This window comes from Genypterus blacodes, unplaced genomic scaffold (genome assembly GCF_046128005.1).
Source record: "Genypterus blacodes isolate CSIRO-AG114 ecotype Tasmania unplaced genomic scaffold, CSIRO-AGI_Gbla_v1 ptg000118l_1, whole genome shotgun sequence".
Classification (NCBI taxonomy): domain Eukaryota; kingdom Metazoa; phylum Chordata; class Actinopteri; order Ophidiiformes; family Ophidiidae; genus Genypterus; species Genypterus blacodes.
In genome coordinates, this window is record NW_027466921.1 from 450,200 (window position 1) to 470,970 (window position 20,771).

At 41.9% G+C, this 20,771-nt stretch overlaps 1 protein-coding gene across 1 annotated transcript in view; it reads right to left on the minus strand.

Annotated features, from left to right (window-relative positions):
- The window catches only part of LOC143009841 (glycerol-3-phosphate dehydrogenase, mitochondrial-like), a 92,795-nt gene that overhangs the window by 25,421 nt on the left and 46,603 nt on the right, over nt 1–20,771 (minus strand). The window contains exon 3 of the mRNA XM_076161937.1: nt 6,380–6,467. Within this exon, the coding sequence (XP_076018052.1) occupies nt 6,380–6,389 (10 nt within the window). The 5' untranslated portion in view covers nt 6,390–6,467. The remainder of the gene's footprint in view (nt 1–6,379; nt 6,468–20,771) is intronic.

The following is a 20,771-nucleotide window of genomic DNA, read 5'->3' on the forward strand; positions in this document are numbered from 1 at the left end:
ACTATCAAACTATCAAACCAGCTCAGGTCAAACACTTAAACAGCACCCCAGTCAGACTAAATGGAGGTAAACAAGCTTGAAATTCACTCACTAAGTAGCAGAATCCTCTGACATACGGGCCCTGTCTCTGATCTTTTTTGCGTTAGTGTATTGCAAACAGAGATATTTTATATATGTGTGTGTGCGTGTGTGTGTGTTTGTAGAGGGACATGCTTTTGCAAACACAAATATATGCATGTTGTGATGGTTTTACAAAGCTCCCAATATCAGGTCTATACAATGAGAGGGCACCAGCAGGTAGCAGGTCCCTAAAGGGTCAAGAGGGGAAAATGAGTCCGTCTCTGTGTGTGGTAGTGTGTGTGTGTGTGTACGTTGAACAGGCGGCAGAGAATGGGGGGAAGGGGGTGTCGTGTGTGTGTGTGTGTGTGTGTGTGTGTGTGTGTGTGTGTGTGTGTGTGTGTGTGTGTGTGTCACAACAGACAGAAGAGATCCGGCCCAGGCTCCCACACAGCTTTGTCATATCACTGGGAGATTAGGAACACACACATGTCAAGCTAGGCACAGCGCCTGCTGCAATAATGCACCTGCCAGCTCTCTGGATCCACTCAACCCCTGTTCCACCCTCCCGTTACGACATGCTAACACAACACACACACACACTCTGCAAAAATGCAGAAGAAGAAAGGCGCAGGCACCCAGACCGACCAGTAGAAGTCGCTATAGTGCAGAGACAAGGACAAGACAAGCTGGGGACATGAGCAATTGTGTCTGCAGGAACTCGCACGGCAAAGCTGGAGGTTTCCGAAATCGGAAAGTGCACCAGATGTTTGTGGTGACGGCCGACCGCTGTGTGCCTCCATTTTGAAACACTCACATTGGGCTTGTATTTGTACACATTGAAACAAAACATTTCACGCACGTCTTAATATTTCTCACAACATCTTCAAAGATCTTAACCCCTCCCCCCGTCTCTATTGGGTTCATTCATATCCGATGAGAACTAGCTAGCTATCTTACAAGCTAGGTAAGCTAACAAGCTAGCTAAAAAGTAACCTTTCATACGGTTACGACGCAAAGTCAGAGATCTTTGCAGCAGCTGCTGGTTCAGTGAAGTATGTAGGTGGATGTCAGGTATGTTTATGGTGCTTCGGTTTGTGTTACACTTTTATTTTATCCAGGTAAAGTTGTTAGGTTAGGTTAAATATTTTTCTGTTTTCAGTTGTTGACTTCTTTATTTTTGTCGATTTATTTGTATTTACTTTTTTCATTTACACCACAACAAACAGCCACACAGAGATCCCAGCAGCCAGTTTCTCTGATCCACCAAACCCCTGAGCAACCCAGTGTTCCTGTACGCTAACACCCAAACACACACACACACACACACACATCCACACACAGAAATGCAACTACACCTTTTCTGCATATTGACCCTCTTCTTTAACACACATAAAGAAATATAAGGATTCTAAATTATCTTGTGAATGTGGTTAAGAGATGAGACAAATGAGGAATCGTCAGATATATTCCGATCGTATTATATTTCCACGCGTCTACAAAAACCAACACATGAAATATCAAAGGCTGTGGAGAGCTGGGAAAAGTGGATATTTTACATGAAAGCCGTGAAGAGAGGAGATTGTTGTCTTTCTTCATGACAGAGTTACCCGAGAAAAGGAGACCGGCAGGATTCAAAGAGATTCATCTCGACTAGGATTCAAGGTCATCCAACCTCGTCATCCTAGAAGCACTTGAAAAATATGGAGTGAAGACCGGAGGTATTCTTCCCCCCAAAAGGAGTATGAAGGAGGACTGACTGAAGAGAATCACTGACCTTCAAACAAGCTCTCTATCCATATAGAGTAGGGGAAGACATGCACAATCCATCAAAAATGCACATGAACTTTCCCTCTTCAAATAGTTCCCGCTTGAATAGCAGTCAATGGATCAACTATGAATATTGCATGTAGTGAAATGCAGGGGATCGGATTGGATTCCTGGCGCAAAAGAAAAATCTTAATCTGTGATATTAAACCAAATATTTTGAGAATTTTTGAGAATCTAAAAATAGCAGTATGAGACATGTTCGCTAAATGAAGTAAGCAAATATAGAGGGGAAAAAGTGGGGTAATTAAAAAAGTGGAAGGAATTCTAAATTCATTCTGCAGTTCTGCAGAATTGCTTTTCACCACAGTCCCTCTTCAGGAATGGAAAGAGCAGTGTTAATTTTCAGCCCGGCTTTGATTGGATGAACCTGCCTCCATCCTGCACGACATGGCTACCACAGGTCAGTGGCTGGTGCAGTGTAGCATGAAACAAACAAATAGAAAAAGGCACCTTGTGGCACTCCACTCTCACCAGTATGCAGCTGACGGCAAGCCCGCCGGGGTCCTGTAATAACGCCCGGTGCGTCCTAACCAAAGAGTGGGAGAGGGACGGAGGGGATGGAGGGCAATGGCAAGAGGAGAGATGGAAAGACCGGGTGAGAAAGGGAGGAAAGATGATTAAGAGACAGAGAAAAAGCCTTATATCAGACTCTCCTTATATGGAATATGAAAAGAGAAAAAAAGAGATGTTAAGAGTTAACGTCTGATTATTTCCCACTCCTTTGCTTTTAACATGTTTCATATGACTTATCTGTACAAATATTTACGTTACCAACTTTTAAATGAGGTGAAATGGAACTAAACATCATGAATTTTTCCCTCCCCTTTTAAATCAACGCTTCCACAATACTAAGATTTCAATGCTGAGTTTCTCTGCTTTCTCACACAAAATGTGATCATGTTTACATTCTTTGTGGAATCTAAGCGGTGAAATGGAAATGTATGTGTTAAATATGGAATAAAATGGAAAATTATGCAACATTGCAGACAAAATTGTGCGTTTTGTTGAATTTGCATTGAATTCCACAATCACAGAATTGCGAAAACCTGGAGGGGCTGTTAGAACTTCATGATTCTATTTAATTGATGGAGTTTGGTAAAGTGTAGCAAAATTACAGCATGATGTCACCCTCAGAATATCAGTCAAAATACCTAAAAACATTTGTGCGATGGTGCCGGATTCAATGGAGTCAAGTTTTTCCGAAATATGATACTGCTCCTTAATGTGTGCCGAGTTATTTTTCTGCCTGCCCATTGCACCAGTCTGTTTTTGTCTCACAGCAATTTTATAAAATTGGGTTTTAAGGCTGTGACCTGACTGGGAATAAATCTGATATCTGCAAACCTCCGGGCGGATTTTTGCACCATATGGCCACTGCATGAATACATTTCTTTAATATTAATTGGCAAAAATTGGCAAACCCCTCAGCACCATTAGGCAGCAACACATAGTTCATTAAAAATAATAATAGGAATCTAAGAAATTTAGGTCATTGGAAACTTTTTTTGGTTCAGGTAGGCGAGGATGCATTCAGAAATGAAGAGTTACCTGAAGAAGGCTTATCTGAACATATTTACAGACCGTTTCCTTTAACAGTCTGTGCAAAAATAAGAGGAGGCAGGAGAGGACAAGGTGGAGAAGGTAGGAGGAGGGGGGAAGAAAGACAGGAGAAAGGGGCATGGAGAGCAGCAGAGGCAGGGCGATCATCCTGTGATAAGACAAGGAAAATAATTCTGATTATCTCTGAGGCTGGGAGCATTAGACAGACAGTTGGGAGTCATCTCAAAACTCAGGAGGGAAGAGGCAAGACAAGAGGTCACAATTATGCCCTGCTAGCTGCACTCCCCTCCTCCTCATGAAGTCTTTTAATATATTCGGTTAGTTCCTGTATGGCACGGAGGGGAAATTCTAATTAAGGGCGGGGGGGAATTTTGACACATGTGAGGCAGAGATCAATATTTAGCACCATAATCAGCCATTCCTGATGGTTTGACGGTGTCACTGTGAGCAGGCTGCAGCTCTCCATTAGAGCTGCCTGGAAAGGAGCAGGCAGGCAGCCAAGCAGGCGATCTGGAGCGGACCAACAAACTCCCAGCCATCATGAATCAAAGGAAGTGATGCCTCTTGTGTTTCCTTTTCATCTTCATTCATCCCTTTTAAAGAAGAAAAGTGATCGCTGTCACTGGTTGGTGGTGGGGCCTCAAAGCGGGTGGCAAGAAAGAAAAAAAAATGACATATTGCGGAAATGGTAGAAGAGGAAGAAGCGCAGCTCTCAGGACTTTGGACTGTGAGATGACTGCAACAAAGGCAGCTGGAAGTACAAAATATTGGCACTTTTTAATTTCCTATTCTGTTCAAAGTAAGAACACGTCGAGTGCTAGAGGGGCACACATTAGAGCACATACCTCCTCCAAGGCTGAAAAAGTGCGTAATAATATACTGACCAAAACAGAAATGACTATAATAAGCAGTTTGTCATAAACATCATTTAAAATGTATTGGGCTAAATTGCACTTGCCCATAATTTGACATAAAACACATTACAAATTGAGATTCCTTTTTTTTGTACAACTCCAAATCAAAGATTATACTGTTGAGTGACTGAACAGATATTGCATAATGTGTGAAGTGAACCCTTAGCTATTTCTCATTCATTTTAAGTCGCGTCTCAAATAATGCACAACTGATAATCGTTCTTATTATTTACATGTTAGTTTTGTAAAGTGCATCATATACTGAGTAGTTGAAAGTGGACCGTTAAGTGGAATAATTCAATACTTATCTGTTATATAATCGTTGAGTTATCTGGGAACTACAGAACTATTCTGTAGTATTACAGTAAATAGTATACAGGGAACTATTCATTCGTTTTTTTTCCTCATAACTCATCATTTGTTTCTTGATAACTACTAATGGTTTTGTGTGTTTGAGTGCTTTATTTTAACTTTATTCTAACTAAAATGTCATTTATAATTACAAAAAAAACTGTACTCCTGTTGCACTATAAGTACGCAGTCTATTTGATGCTCTGCTGGATGCAAAATCATTATATTCTATCCCCAAACACACACACCCACACCCTCACAAAGATTTGTGGCACGTGAACAAGGTTTTCCAGCTGACATGGATAGTGACCACTGACTCAGTATCAGGAACACGGTGTTGTTTCCAGAGGGCAAGCAGAAAGGCCGAGGGGCAACGGAGGGGGCACGGGGAGGGGTGTGAAGGGGGGAGCAGCCCAGCTCAGGGTGTCCCCTGTCTCCATGTGTCAGCCCATCTCCTTGTTCTTGCATGTCACTGACACACACGTGGATACTTACCACCCCAAGTTGCTCCAATTAATGGCTGTCCCACTGCGCTGTCCGTTGCGTTAGCCTGGGTGACAAGATATGGTCTGGGATCTGTCTCCCCACTGACATAAGCAAGGAATCTTAAGAGGGGAAAGTGATGCAAACACACACCGCCTCATGCTGCGCCCAGATAGGTAGATAACAAAGACGGGTGTAAATGAGTGGCAGCGAGGAAGGCATTGAGGATTCTCTAATTACTTGCTGCAATCTATCTAAGTCACTGGCCTTCTAATTTGATTTATCAGAATGCATGAAATGCCGTGGAATAATGCCCTTATTAGAAAGACGGAATTGACGGGGGGACAAGAGGTCTGCCGAGCGGGGGAGGGGAGCAGAGATTTAAGCATCAATTACAGTCAAAAGGAGAATTAATAGTTATTAATCCACACAAACATAGCCATCGTCCTCCCCTACCTCTGCCATTTGGAGCCAATCCCTTTTACACTCACTCTACCCCCCCCCAACACGCACACACACACACACAGGCAAATGAATACACACAGGCATGGTTAGTCTGACGGGGACACACCTGCATGCAGGAGGACACACATGTCCAAACAAGCGACGATAAAAATAAACCTATGAACCTGTACACATAAATTATTTTGAAAAGTGAGCAAAGCAAACCATAGTGAATAAAAACGTGCAGATGAAAAAGCAGGACAGTAAGACCAGATGGGCATAAATACATCTTACTCTGATCGCATCGTTTTGCCAACTGCTAGATCAAAGCCCTTTAACTCTTTAACTAAATTCTTGACTGACAAATTCAATTGCTGTCAGTCTTCTAGGGCCCTCAATGTAATATGTGCATTTTGATTCAATTTGCCCCACAAATACATACATATACATATTGTTTATCTGGTTACGGGTACAAAAAAATCAATACTCCTATCTGTACTTCGTCATTCCTAAGTGCATCATGAAACAGCACGATATGCCTCTAATTTAATCCGGCGAAACCACATAGATTGTTAATTTTGCGCTATTACGCTTTCGAAGCATTTACAATGTCTTCTTTTGCCTGTTGATGACTGTTGTTTGTTCCCTTGCATGGAGAAATAACATTTTTATATATCGAAAAATTTAATTTAGAAAGGTCAATCTCAAAACAAATAACAATACATCAAAGAGGAGACTACCTTGTGCCATTTCCAGGGGTGGTGTATTCCAGTACACATGGAATAGTTACAGGAGGAGGAGATGTGGAGTGAAAGTCTGCATGCAGACCTGTAAGGAACAGAAAAATGGATCACAAACACAGAAAATAATCCTAAAAAACGACTCCAATGACACGTGTAGGTTCTTATGTTACGACAGCATTTTTTTCCCCCCAGACCCACAAGATTATACTGTATGTAACAACAATGAGGTGCAGCTTGTCATGTTTAATTGAAAACACAGTGACAGCAGCAGTTGTGTGACACGTTGGTGTGAGTTTTATGTTAAATCCTTTGGTTTTGGTTAAAGGCTCGCTGAGTGGCTGAAAGGAGAATGCCAGTGTGCTGTTGCCTTGCTGTCAGTCACACAGAGGCAGTATTTAGACAGGCAGCTGAGAGGTCTGCTCCGCTGCCAGCTCCTGCCTTTTAAACAGCCCTTTCCTCAGAGAGACAGCTTAGCGCCGAGTGCCAGTCAACTTTGCCTGCACGCCACCCTCTCCTCCCACCCCCACTCCGCACCCCAACACTCTGAGAGCCTCTCCACTAAAGAACAATTTGGCTGAGGGGAGAAATGATTGTGTATGACCGGACCCAAAGGTACATCGTGATGGGTTTATCCCCCTGTTTCAACAAAGTGGAGCAAAAGGCGTCTGGACAGCAGATTCATCAGCATTACTTGAATGGAGGAACAAGCTCATACAGCATTACGTGGCTGACAGGGAAGATGAATCTACGCGACTCAGCGCATCGGGAATCCTCATAGACCTTCAGTCACGGCCTGTGGTAAAGACTGAAGGATGAGAGAGAGGTTAGGGAGATACACATCATGCACTGTCTTGGTCCCATATTATGGTGCTGTCCTGTAGAGTGTCTGGGACAATACTGTTAGCTGCCACAGTGCTGCTGACACACTGACAAACCACTATGGTGTCAGGCAGTCAGTCACACTTCCACAGCGTGTCTGTCATCATGCCCAAACAGTCAGGCACTGACACCTTTTCACGTGAATGAAGATTCTCCAGTGAGTGACAAAAAATAGTGGATGGCCTTTAAAGAGGAGGGAAAAAAACACTGCAAGAATAGCACCTCTCTGCAAAGGGAGAGACTTATAATTTGAAATAATGGCACACCAATAGCTCTTAGAAAGGAAATTACACGAAAACGCCGATCTGAAGTCCTTTTAACTGGCAGAAACACATTCATTGTCGACAGAAGTCTTGTTTACTTGGTAAAATGGCATCAATTAGGAGCGGATGGCAAAATTTGCATATTCTCTTAATGGACTGGCCTTTCTTGTGCCGTGCTCTCGCACTGATTGTATGGAAGGGACATGTTAAGGAAGACTGAGAAAAGGTCAGGTGTCTGCACCGTTCAGATGATCATATTTTTCACCAAACAGTTGTGCATTCTCCATGGCTATTGTCATGTTACACTGGAGCTCAGGGCAACATTCCTGTATGCAGGGAAATGTTTCTGAAATCCTCATGGAAAAACATTCACTCATTCTGACACTTTCAAAACAATGCACATGCAGCATTCGCCTAGGACTGCAGAGAGAAGGGTTATCCAGGAAAATAGTATTAAAATGTCTATAAATGTAAAATGTCAATTGAATTTTAAATTGCACAATACATGTCTGGAATGCAGAGGGCCAAAGGCTGCTGGACCGAGCTTAATACAGATCAATCTCGTCTGTGAATTACAAATGCTCTTTCATTCATATAGCAACAAATTAGAGAAATTAACGGGCAATTTAAAGACATGTTCAATATCCTCAGCCAAGCTCTGAGCTAATCAATTTCAAATGATTTGTCAATTTATTTTCATTATTAATCGCCACCCACCACTGTGGACGCTAATTAATTCTCAAAATGATATTTCATCATCAATGCTGCAGTATTCACGTGCAGAAAGGCTCTGCTCCTCCCAGCCAGACCACAGAGAGACCGCACACTCTCCTCTTCCTTCAGCCCTCACCCCTCCCAGCTCCTCTCCTGCCCCTGCTCCCACCACCCCAAATTGACTGGTCTTGCACAGTTGCAGCTGAACAAGAAAGGAATTGCTAGTGTCAAGACACAGTTTACAAATATGACATCTCCTCTGGCATGGCTAGAAATATGAAATATTGATTTATGTGCAGTAAAAGGTCTTATAAAAATGATCACATACACATGAGGGATTAATGCGCAGAAGATCAATAGAAATTTCATTCTTGACACTAGACTGTCACCTATGGTGAAATGCTAAAATAAAGAAATCAATATTATCTATGAAATGTCAAATTTATTATAATTATGTGGATGAAAGCTGGCCAAGTGGCTCCCAGGGGGCTGAGAGGGATAGGTTACCACTCTCAAGCATCCCTCATGTCCCTCCTTCACATGCTGCCAATTTTGAGAGCAATATTGGTGTAAAGGGTTTTCACCCGTTATGTATGGCCTTGTTGTAACAAATTCCTCCTGGAATATTTAACTGTGGAAAGACAGACAGTGGACAGAGTTGCAGTTCATAGCCTGCAGGTTGTGTAGTTAACAGCTGTTAGCTTTGGCACATGTTGTACGTCCTCCTATTTGAAAGCTACTTGGCAGCTGCTGTTGACATGGACAAGTCACAGGCCACTAAAGTATGACATCCCAGCATGCATTCTGATTGAAGGATGACACCTTAAGTCAGGCAGGGTATTGATTTTGAAAGTAGAATGTGCTTTGTTCTTAAGCCTTAAAAATAAAACATTAAATATCTCTTAAAAAAAAAATAATAATAATATAACATGAGAGCACAAAAAACATGCAAACAATTTAGATTTTTGTATTTTTTTGGGAGATTGCATGGCATGATTTTTTCAAACCAATTCCTGGGCTGGTTTCCTCTTTTTGCAAATGATAACAAGTGACTGACTCCAGCTCTGGGCATGTTATCAGGCTTTCTCAAATCCCCCTCCTTCAATGTTTTATTTGATATTGCATTTAAACTAAGAGCTATTTGTGTTCATTCACTTGTTTTCCGCATCTAATTAATATCCTTTGAATGTGGGAGGATCAATTTATTTAATCAATGTTGGGTAGTGCCTCTGGCCTTCTAAAGGTCACTTAGATATGGAATGGGAAATCATCAGAGTCAGATCACAAAGGAGAGAGCAGGTAATTTGAATGTGGCAGGCAAACTTTGCATGTGAGATCACAGATTTGCGAAAAACTATCTGAAATTATTTTCCTTGCCTCGTCTCCCAATTTCAGGCAATTGTCTTTTTTCCACTAGAGGCCCACTGTAAACAGTAGAGTGTGGCAGCTGTGTAATCCCTTTAACAACGGATGGGCTATTAAATGAACCGGCGGTGCAGCTGCAAATAGCCAATAAAACCGGCACAATATCATCCCTATTAAACAGTAATCTCGGCAGGCTTAAGAAGTTCGCTGAATAATGGGAGAAAAACCATAACAAAATGTAATCAAGCAAAACATGGGGATTTTCCCTCAACAGAATGAGCCAAACAATTTTCACAGCATCTCACATGAAAGATGTTGAGCAGCAGCGGTCCTGCCTCAGAGGTCCTCTCAGCCCCTTCAGGTGACCACAGTTTGCCGCCTTATCACACAGACACACAACAAGTAAAAAAAAATGAGCCTGTCAATCGAAGCAATTTATCGCCACGGATATTAACAGTGAAAAGGGAAACGGGGGGAAAATAACAAATTGTGTAGTTACATTTTAAAAGTGACCAAATCGAATTCATAAGATCACAATTGGAGAGATAGAACCCCAGTTTATTTTTTCCCTCCCTTTCACGGGCTTATGTGCTCTGTCAGATGAAAGCGGTGCAGAGAGCTGCTGTTGATGGAGCCTTTGAGCCTGGGAGAGGAGGCAGCACAGCCTCTTGAAGGGCTACCGGGGACAGCGATAACCGGGGGAGGCCGCGGGAGCTCCCGTACGCAGCCGAGGGAAGGTGCTCCAACTTATCAGAGTCTGCACGCGGAGGATGATTACCCCTCTGCCGGGACGATTACTGCTGGCTCTCCGGGTCAAAAGCAGGCCAGGATAAAAGGGAGAACTGAAGCCTTCAATCCTGCCTCCAATCATCTATTAGCACTCAGACTGAGGGGCTCGTCTGGCCCTCCGCGCTGACACCCCCTCAAACACGGGCTTGTCAGTCTGCTGCATAAGAAGAAAAAGGGGGACGTAATCACAGGCAGGACTCTAACACACTGATGTCACCGTGGATAGCGTAGGGCTTGAGAGGGGTAATTCACGGAGCTCGGTCTAAGCTCTTCCGCGACGTATTATTTATTCATCCGAGTTTGTTTAAAAACAAACCTCATCGTATGCTGCCTGAGGAAAAGTGTTGAGCGGTGTTTACACTGACGCAAAGGCATATATGCTGATCTACAAGCGCATGAATAAGAAAGCGAAACAGGCCAACACAGTACAAAACAATCTACCAAGCGAAGCTACATGAAAGGACAATAACTGATTGCAGAACGCACAACATCCTACTTTTTGTTTGCACTGTTCTATTCACATAAGAGATGCAGGGAAAGGGTGTGAGAAATGTACTCAAGCTGGTCTTTGCGTATTCTTGCTGTGTGTGCAGTATATAGTCCCTCTAAGTTTTAATCATGACCAAGTCTCCCCTGAATACAAATGGACGTGGGATTCTACGTGAAATATCACTAAGTACTTGAATAAAGCATAGGCTTCCCCCGCGCAGGTGAGTGAGACGCAGCACGTGGAGTATCTACATTTAATGCCTCACTCTGTATGCATTCCCCAGCTGATGTCACGTTATGGGTGGACAATGGGTTTGGTGCAGGCACAGTTGACCAGACTCACCTCTGCCTATAACAGCATAACCCTTCAGATTAAGGTCAGCGCTCCAGCCAGATACCTCTCACTCCACTTTCTTTAATACCGGAAAAGGGATAGGGGAAAAAAAACTGCGAGGCAATTGTTAGTGGCACCTCTGATGAATAGAGTGTAAAAATTCTCCTCCCTATGCTTCCATGCACAGGTCAGCGTAGGGGTCTTTACAATACAACGCTGTAATGCCTTGCTCAGGAACCGCAATCGTGCAATCCCAGTGACCGATCTATTAGGTGATACGAAGAGCTGGGTGTCAAGGGAGTGCTGGTGAATTTGGGGTGGATGAGTGGAGAAAAGCTGTTCCGGGGGAAATCTGAGAGATGCTGCAGGTCAGTCTTAAGTCTTGAGGAATGGCCGCTGTCATTTACAGGCTGACCTTTTGTTTAAGATAATATTGCTCCAGAAATCATTTAAGTAGCAACTCTGACTGAGTACTTCTTGGTGATGGGGTATCAACATGAAGTCTCTGTCTCAGGGCGGTGGCGAGTGCATTTCCTGAGTGGAATCAATCGGATAATTACCTCCACCAGGGAGGTCGTGGTCTGTTGGATGGTTTGTTTGTTTGTTAGTGCGATTACATAAAAAGTTATGAATCCATTCTGACTAATGCAAGGGGAAAGATTTCTTAACTTTGTGAGAGCATTGCTTGATATTTTCTCACAATTTCTTAAAGAATACACGGGTGAATAAGAATATTTATCAGTTGTTAGATACATTTTAGTTACAGTTCTAATAAAACAACAATTAAGTCTTTTTATTATAATTATAACTAGTTGTTGGTTTTTAAGTTTGTTCAGTCTAATATCAAAACAACACAAATGAAAACTAGGCTTGCTCAGTTTGGCGGAGGTATGACCTGTAATGAGAGACCATCCTGTTTCTAATATGACTGATGATATTGTAATCGGGATTGAAAAAACAATTTAGAGTGCTCATCTATCACTGATAAGTATCAGGGGATGAAGAAGTGATCTCTTCCCCGGCCTGACACCGAACCCATTAGCGACTATGTTAATAATGTTACTACATCTCGAGGAAGATGCGATCCCTTGGTCTGAGGCAGCGTCTGAGGCGGCGTGTTCCATTATTATGATCAAAAGGACAGGAAAAGTTAACACCACTGGAGTGATCCGGTCAACGGGTGAAAGCTTTTGACTTTACCGATCCTTTAAGAGAGCGGCGTACTGTATATAATTATCTTAGGCAAATAAATGTACAAATAAGCAAATTAATAGGAAAGAAATGTGAAATCTAAATACAGGCATCAATCAAGATGAGAGAATGGAAGCGAAACATTCTGAAACAAGGCTTATAAGAGACGGAGAGGCAGACTTCAATACAAGGGCAGACCTGTGGAAATGCTGTTTTCAATGATCCAAAGCATCTTGTCTTGTCGTTTCCACGTGGTTCCAATGAATTATGTATCCGCACAGTGATTTATGGTGCGCCATGCTCAGCCCTCTCCCTCTCCCTCAATGTGGAATCCTACATGGATTTTCCACAGGGAGCCAACTGGGGGAACCAAAATTGCTCAATTTAAGGAAGTAATTAAAACTGTCCGCAATCAATATTTATCTTCAGAAGGACCCTGGTGGGGGTTCAGGGTCCCTACCATCCCCCCCCCCGCCCAAGCCTGGCCCGTGTCTAGCCCTATGTTCCTCTGCTGCTCCCGTTGACAGCTGTTCATCTCCTCACAAACTAGAGGCAGGAGCAAGCTGTTCCCACTCAAAGACTAAAATGACATGTGTTATGAATAATGAAGTGTTGGGCTTACTTTCAATAATTCTCCAAATCAGATGACCCTAATCTGTAAACTGACATAGAACATGTTGAGGAGGTTTGGTACACTAAGCCACTGATCAATTTGTGGGAGAGGGTGTTTGTAGAGGGATAACTTGCCCTTTATTTAGTATTTAGTGCAACAATTAACTATAATGTTAGAACAGTCAATCTATCAGTTTTTTCGCCGACAGACATTTTTTAGATATTGTGACACTTACGTATGAAATTCATGAATAATCAAAAGCGAAGATGTCGAGCACTCTCCTGTTTTGATAACCTGCATTCAGATAATTAGTTTGACATTATCCGATCACCTGTGCATAAGTGGAGGAACTACAACAACTCCCATTCCTTGAAAGTTATCTAAATATTTGTAGAAACTTGAAAAATCAGTATTCCAAAAGTGAAAATGACTTCATTGATTAAGAAACTAAACTAAAAAAATGAACAAATGTAAAGCGATCTCACATAAAGGGGGTACGTTTTGTTATGATATGGTCTTATTTTCATATACAAGTGTATTTCGCTTTCTCCTCTCCCTTGCTGCACCATCACTGAGCACACTGAGTGAAACCAGGAAATTGTGGGCCAATAATATTTGCACTACTGCCTTTAGTGGATATCATACTTTGAATGTCTTTGTGGCCTAGTTTAAAAAATCTAGAATATTTTCAGGATGCAGTGTGTACCCCTCCCCAGTGTCCAAATATGTCATAACACGTCACAGCAAAACACATCTTGTAATAAATAATAATAGCAAAATAAAATAATTAATAAATGAAGAGTAAAGATTTGAGTTTTAAGGGAATATGCCATGTATTCACAACTCAACTGGTAAAGTCTTCAGGGCTGTAAGATTTCACAAAAATGTGAACTTCCGACCCTGGCAGATAAATCTACTTAACACTTTGTATTTATGCACTTCAATCCAGTAGAGTATTTACTTGCGATCAGTGAAGGGAGGTGAAACAGCGATGTAAAAACAGAGCCGTGGTGGCACGACGAGTTTGCTTAGGTCGTCTTTGGAGATGTCTTGCTGCGGGCAGAAATCATGTCTCTGTCATTCTATATCATCAATTTTAATTATCCTCACAAGCGCTCATTGTGCTTCAGGCACAAAGCGAGGAGGCCAGAATCTGGGAGAAATGTCTTTAATCTATCTGGGACCTGAACTGAGACCCCTGTCTGTCACGGATCGCACCCCCTAACACCCCCCACCCATACCAAAATCCACACACTGTCGCGCTTGAATGCACACACACACACACACACACACACAGACATACACACGCACACACATACAAGCACACAGAGTAGAGGGTCACTCACACACACACACACACACATTAAGTAATCTGTAGTTATACAAAACATTTTTTTCCATTCTTGATTGTTGTTGTTTCCAGGGTTGCTGCACCCTACTAGTAGGTCAATATAGCAAAGGTCATGCACCTCCTTCCCCACCTCCTGCAGTAAATGAGCACTTCCAACATTTAGTGATCATTATGAAGCTCCCAGTCTCTCCTGTCCTTGCCGACATGGCAGGGGTCCCATCGCCCTCTGCCCACCCCCACTGGGTAAGACCACCTTCTGTCCAGCAATGAGACCATACAAACCGCACAGTCGTGTCAGCGGGGTTTCTTAAACGGTGGCTTGACTTGGACCTGGCTATAGTATCTTATTGGCAACATGAGGATCTTCGCGGACAGGAGAGAGCTGAATTTCACATTCCATGCTCATAAATTCTCAATTATATATATATTTTTCCTTTGCTTTTTGTCTTTGTATTTGCAACAACAGGCCACACATTCAACGTCCATCCAGCTCAGCTTGGATGGAAGGTTCTCCATCCGTATATACAAAACACATTTACGATCTCCTCGTCACTCCACTGAACAACGGACAGAAGCAATTCATATATTTGAGCTTACACTGAAAAAGAAGTATAGACTCGTGTCTGGAGTAGAGTTTGAGAATGTCAGACCCCAACACAGAGTAATTTGATAGTAATCAATATTATCCTTTGGAGGCTCCAACGACCTCAAGACAATTAGAACGTCTTTTCACATGTAAAATTCAGCAGCAACAGAATAGAAGGTTGGTGTGAAGCTGAGGGACGAACGCTCTGTAACTCTGCTTTATGACATCATACACAGTCATTATGGAACGGATGTGGTATTTCCAAACTGTTTCTATTTACTAGTGTATGCATTGTCTGAAATTCAATAAATCTTACAGACTTGCCGAGATCGGAAATCCCTGCAACCTAAACATACAATATAGTTAAATCCAATTGAGGCAAATTGCATGCATTTTCAGGGCTCATTAAGCTATTAGCGACACCAGAGGGGGCATAAAAACACAAAGATTTCTCTGTTAATTGCAATCAATTCTTTCTTTTCAAATAATCTTCCGGTGCCTTCCGGTTGGATGGTGGATTTCACCTTTTACCTAAGCAGGATGTTATCAAGTTTGAAGGATATAAGGATAAATATTGCCTTTTATTCTAGACAACAAAATGCAAATATTCTCAATAATGGGATACATATGCCTGATTTGTTTTTCACTGAGTCAGCTAGCTTACCGAAATGTTGGAAAAACCAGGGAATGTTTAAGAAATAATATTAAAAATCCATGGATCCGCTCTTGGATCTGGATCAGCACCAACATTAAACAGGTTCTTCCCTGGGCCACGCTCCAACTTTCCACCAAGTTTTGTTAAAATTGGTTCAGAGGTTTTTCTCGTAATCCTGCTAAGAAATAAACCAACAAACCAACAGATGGGGGTGAAAACATAAACTCCTTGATGGAGGTAATTTTACAGAAAGGGGGGGGGGGGGTTGCTGATGTTTGGCAACCGGCGAAAAGTGAAACAGGATGAGAGATTCTTAATTAGCTCCTGCCTCAATGAAAAACTCTCCTCGTCCCAGGATAAAAAAAAAGAGGCACAACCTTCCCTTCATGAAAAGCAAAGATGGAAGGAATAAGTTTGAGGGGGAATCACTGGCCGGCTTTGATGTCTCCCTCTGTCAGCTGCGTGTCAGGGATTTGCTGTCATAAAGATAGTGAAAGCTCAAGAGCTGGTGCTTACCAAGAATTAATCAGTTTAGGTTTTGGTCCTGAGCAGAAAATGTCACACATTCCCTCTCAACTCTTGTAGGCGATTTCTTTGAGCTGAAGAACACAATAATCCCACTTTCACTCGCACTGAAGGTCAAAGTTGGTCAGTGAGCCAAGAAATATCATATCAGAGCTTCCTTCCTCCTCAATTGCTCCTAGTATAAATTATGGAATTAGTCTATTGATTGCCAACTATGACTTCGAGCAATCACTTTTACAGCCGTGACAAGATTGTTTTATCCTACTTTTCCTGTATTATTATATGTTGCGTTTGAGTTATTCTGCCAGCATGGAAAGTGACAGCTTGAATTTATTCAATAAAGCGAAGCAGTTAGGAAAACCAGTGAGGCAAAGAACAGAAGACAGGCCATGAAGAAGAGAGACGGCATCCCTGGCTGCAAGCCTGCCATCCCAAATCAAGACTGATTCCTGCCCAAATAGAGCGCTGATCAATACATTCATACAAACACCAGCGTGCCATTTGTTACGTCTTGGATGGTAGCGTCGATGTGTTGCACGTGGAAAACGGTAGAGACGAAGAAAAATACCAGAAATTATAAATAATAGAGTTTGTTATGATTTCTGGAAGGAAAACTAGATAACAGATTAATCAAAATCAAATTATAGTAGCATTACATCAGTAGTGAGCATTTTTACATGTACTGGACTGGAGTTAAGTCGGAGCCCAGGCTTATACTTAAATAATAACTGTATAAGCACTTCGCCGTCTTTGCTAGGCAAGAGCTCCGATCCTCGCTAACATACATAACATATTAACTAGAGTAATAAATAATATATCCACTAGGGGGCAGTATGGGGCATAAACAGAAATCATCCTAAAAACACAGCCTATTAACAATTTACGGTTTTTCTCAACGGTGTAAACAAACATGGCAAGTAGCCGATCATATTAAATCAATCCTGCCTCGATTGATCGGCTTCTCCTAAAGCTACGTTCATACCGAATTAAAAAAACCACCAATATCTTCCTATATTACGTCATGAAATATATCGGCGCTTTGTTGCAAACCTTAACATTTATCATTTGTATCTTAATTTCATATTGCAGTTGGTTGTAGAGTTTGTGTGTTTACGGCAGCCAATTAGTGGAACAGCTTCTCAGCAGTGTAGTAAAATCATACAGAGCCCACGCCATCTGTCTCCCTCTGCTCAGGGAACTACTTTCTCTGCCATACTCCAGATGTTAGGCTGCACACTAGTGTTAATGCAATGATCCATACAGCTGCTTTACACACACTCAGCCTGCTATGCAAATTACTGTCATTTATAGACTGTGAACTTCCAGCGGATCTGGATGCCGGAGAATGGAGGAGACGCCGAATCACCCCCATTACTCACACACACACACACACACACACACACACACACTGTACACTTGTGTCCAGTTTGCACAGTGTGACCTGTCCCACAAAATATGTGGCACGTGTAAACATTGATCAAAGAAATAAATACATAACTTAACATGTAATAAAAACTGATTTAGCTCCCATAAAAGTAATTCAATTAGCTGAAGTTGTTGTTGATGTCATCCCCGGCCGTTTTGAGGTTAGGGGGATAAAAGCAATATTACACGTGAGCTCTGATTGATGTACAGTCCCATTTATGATCTAATTTGTATTGGCTTTCCCCCCTAACTGCACGCCAGATACTTGAACGAGTTTCTTTCTTTGTTAATTTCATTACCGCGGGCTTACAAACTGAAGTGTAGCACTCAACACGGTCATCAAAGACAGGCTAGGCCGCGACGAATGGGAGGGCGAAGGGTTGAAGACCTTGTGGTCGCAGCAAGGAACACCGAGGAGCCGATCGCTGCAAACAGTCAGCACGTTTTGCACGAGATACTCAAGGTTTGTGTGCCGTAACGCAATTCCTGGATAAAATCAATAGGATTCCGTTGTTGGCTAAACATGCGTGACTCATTGCTTATTCGGCTTATGAAAGAAAGTACATCAGTTGAGGAAATGCATCTACAGAAAGCTTATGCCAATTATAAACTGATGGAGCATTTGCATACAAATTGAGGATTTTTTCAAACAAAACGGATGCACTGTAATGTGATTTTGAAATTGGCTTAATGTAAGTAAGCTTGCTCCGGATAACAGACCTGCATTATCTGATCAGCGGATTCTCCTGTGTATTTCTTTACCTTAATCACAGAAACAGTGCATGTAAACGAAGCGAGTGCCGATTTCAATCCGATCACTGTGTTAACACAACACTTGGGTAAAAATATCTTGTGTTAAGGAATAAAAAGACAGGCTTGGGCCAGCAGGTGACAGACAGCATGCTTGGTGTGCTTTGGCATCACAATGACAGGACCAACACGAGTAATCTGACACATCTTGATCACAGCACAGTCCTGATCTTTGTGTGACACTGGGGATTAAAACAGAAGCAAAGGGCTAACAAGGGTCAGATATGAAATTTCAAGGATGTGACACATGACAGGACAAACAATTAAGTGTCAGTACACTGACCTTAGGGCAACAGTTTTACACCATGACCCTCTATGCATTAGTCATTTCACCAGCAGCACGGCTGGCTTGCAGAAGGGACGTCATCTTGGCGCGTGCCCAGTGTTGTTCATTGTTTAGTTGTTATGATTAGAAGATGTACAGCACTACGGAGATGATGCAGCCGACGATTTGTCTCCGTCTGGCCCGCAGCTGACACTGTAAAGTGTGAAATGCAGATCTGCAAGCGAATTGAGGTCTTTATCCAGCCTGTGGATGTTCATGTTCAAGAACATGAACACACACAAATGTACTGTCGTTCCAGTGACTAAAAGGATATTACTAATATCGGCTGTAAAATAAGGAAGGAGCGGAAAACCTGAATAATATCACAATAAAAAACCTGAGCCTTCAGTCTTTAGGCTTTCCTGCTGTGGAGGCGATACGACTGCATCTCAGAAATCAAGGAAGTAATAATTCATGCAGACAGCACAAATGAAGTGAAGGAAAAAACATATTCTGCTGAGTATTTATTTTGTAGCACGCACCCAAACAAGCAATGGGAGCTATAATCAGTCAAACATGACTGCTAATATTTCAGGCGGTGAAGATGGTTGCATTTTTATCTATAATAATACCACTGTCCCTGTTTTGCACACAAGTACAAAAGGCACGCACACACACACACACACACACACACACACACACACACACACACACACACACACACACACACGGAAAACAGAAGTGAAGGCGTCTGCAGGTTTATAGAGGACGATAAACCAATAAGTAGATATCTAAATTAAGAAACTTACTGATGAAAGATTCACACATGTATTGCTGCAGGAGCGGCTGATTTGGAGTTCAGACCAATCCCCCCCCTCTCCCGCTTCAGCTTACAACATTCACACACTTCCTCTACAATACCAGTGACTACCACATCGTGCCGATTTGTTTTTAAACATCATTTCAAGGAGAGTAACCATTACTGACCCTCTAACTTGGCGTTTGGGCCTTCCTTATTTTGACGTGACTAAGCCATTTTGACAATCAATCCAAATTTAAGGCTTAACTTTGATCAACAGGTGGAAGAAATCCCCATAATTGTAAAGCAAGTGTGTAAATAATATGAAGATTTTGAAATTTTTCACAAAAAAAGCCTGAAACATCTGAATCCTGTATGTCACTGTACTAATGTCATGCATATACAGGAATATTGGCTAATTAGTCATTAATTTCTAAATGTATTTTTAATCATCGGAGACGTGGGCCAGCATGGTCTAATTTCTCGGAGACAGCTGGTGATGCTTCCCCTTGATTCACAGTAATCCACTTTTTATTATGAAGGAAATACTGGTATTTCTTTATACAGCGGGGAATGAATAAATATTATACGTGGCAGGAACATATGGTACTGAACGCTGGTCTATAACAACGCAGAAATTAATAGACATTCAGAAACAAAACATCAGAACTCGTATGCGGTGTTTATTACAGTAAATGACTTTAAATTAACTTAAGGATATAAAGCTATGGGAGAAGGTATAGGAGCTGTTTACTGACAAAGAATGCAGATGGAAAACAAAGGGCAATAACCGAGGCAAAACCTAATCAAAATTAAAGTTTCATTTACTTAAACACACAGTTCTGATTGGACAAAGTTATGCTTGCTATTTATCTTTCGATCCATCCCTGCTGGCAGATCTGATAACGCAACATAACTACATTTAGACCAAAAAGTGCTTTGTAACTTTGCCATTACGCAAAGAAATCTGGTAGCGTCATAATTATCACACAATTACAGGAGAAAACGTCTCTAGCTGATTTCTACAGTGTTATATTTCCTTTTAGCGGACCAAGCGTAAATCCACGCGCGCTTGGAAACCAACAGAATCTCACAAGACGTACATTTATTTTGTAATTCATGATAAAGTGTTAGCACTTTGCCCCGTACTTTACTTTACTTGTTTTGATAATGCATACTATTATGTAAATGAGGATGACGTGACCCAAATCCGCTCGGCGTAAATGAATGTATTTTACCTTTCAGATAAGATGTGTTACATCCCAACCAGCCTTTTGCGCATTAGGGGTTAACAGGGAGGTAGAGCTCAGATTTAGTCGTGAATAAGCAGCATAAA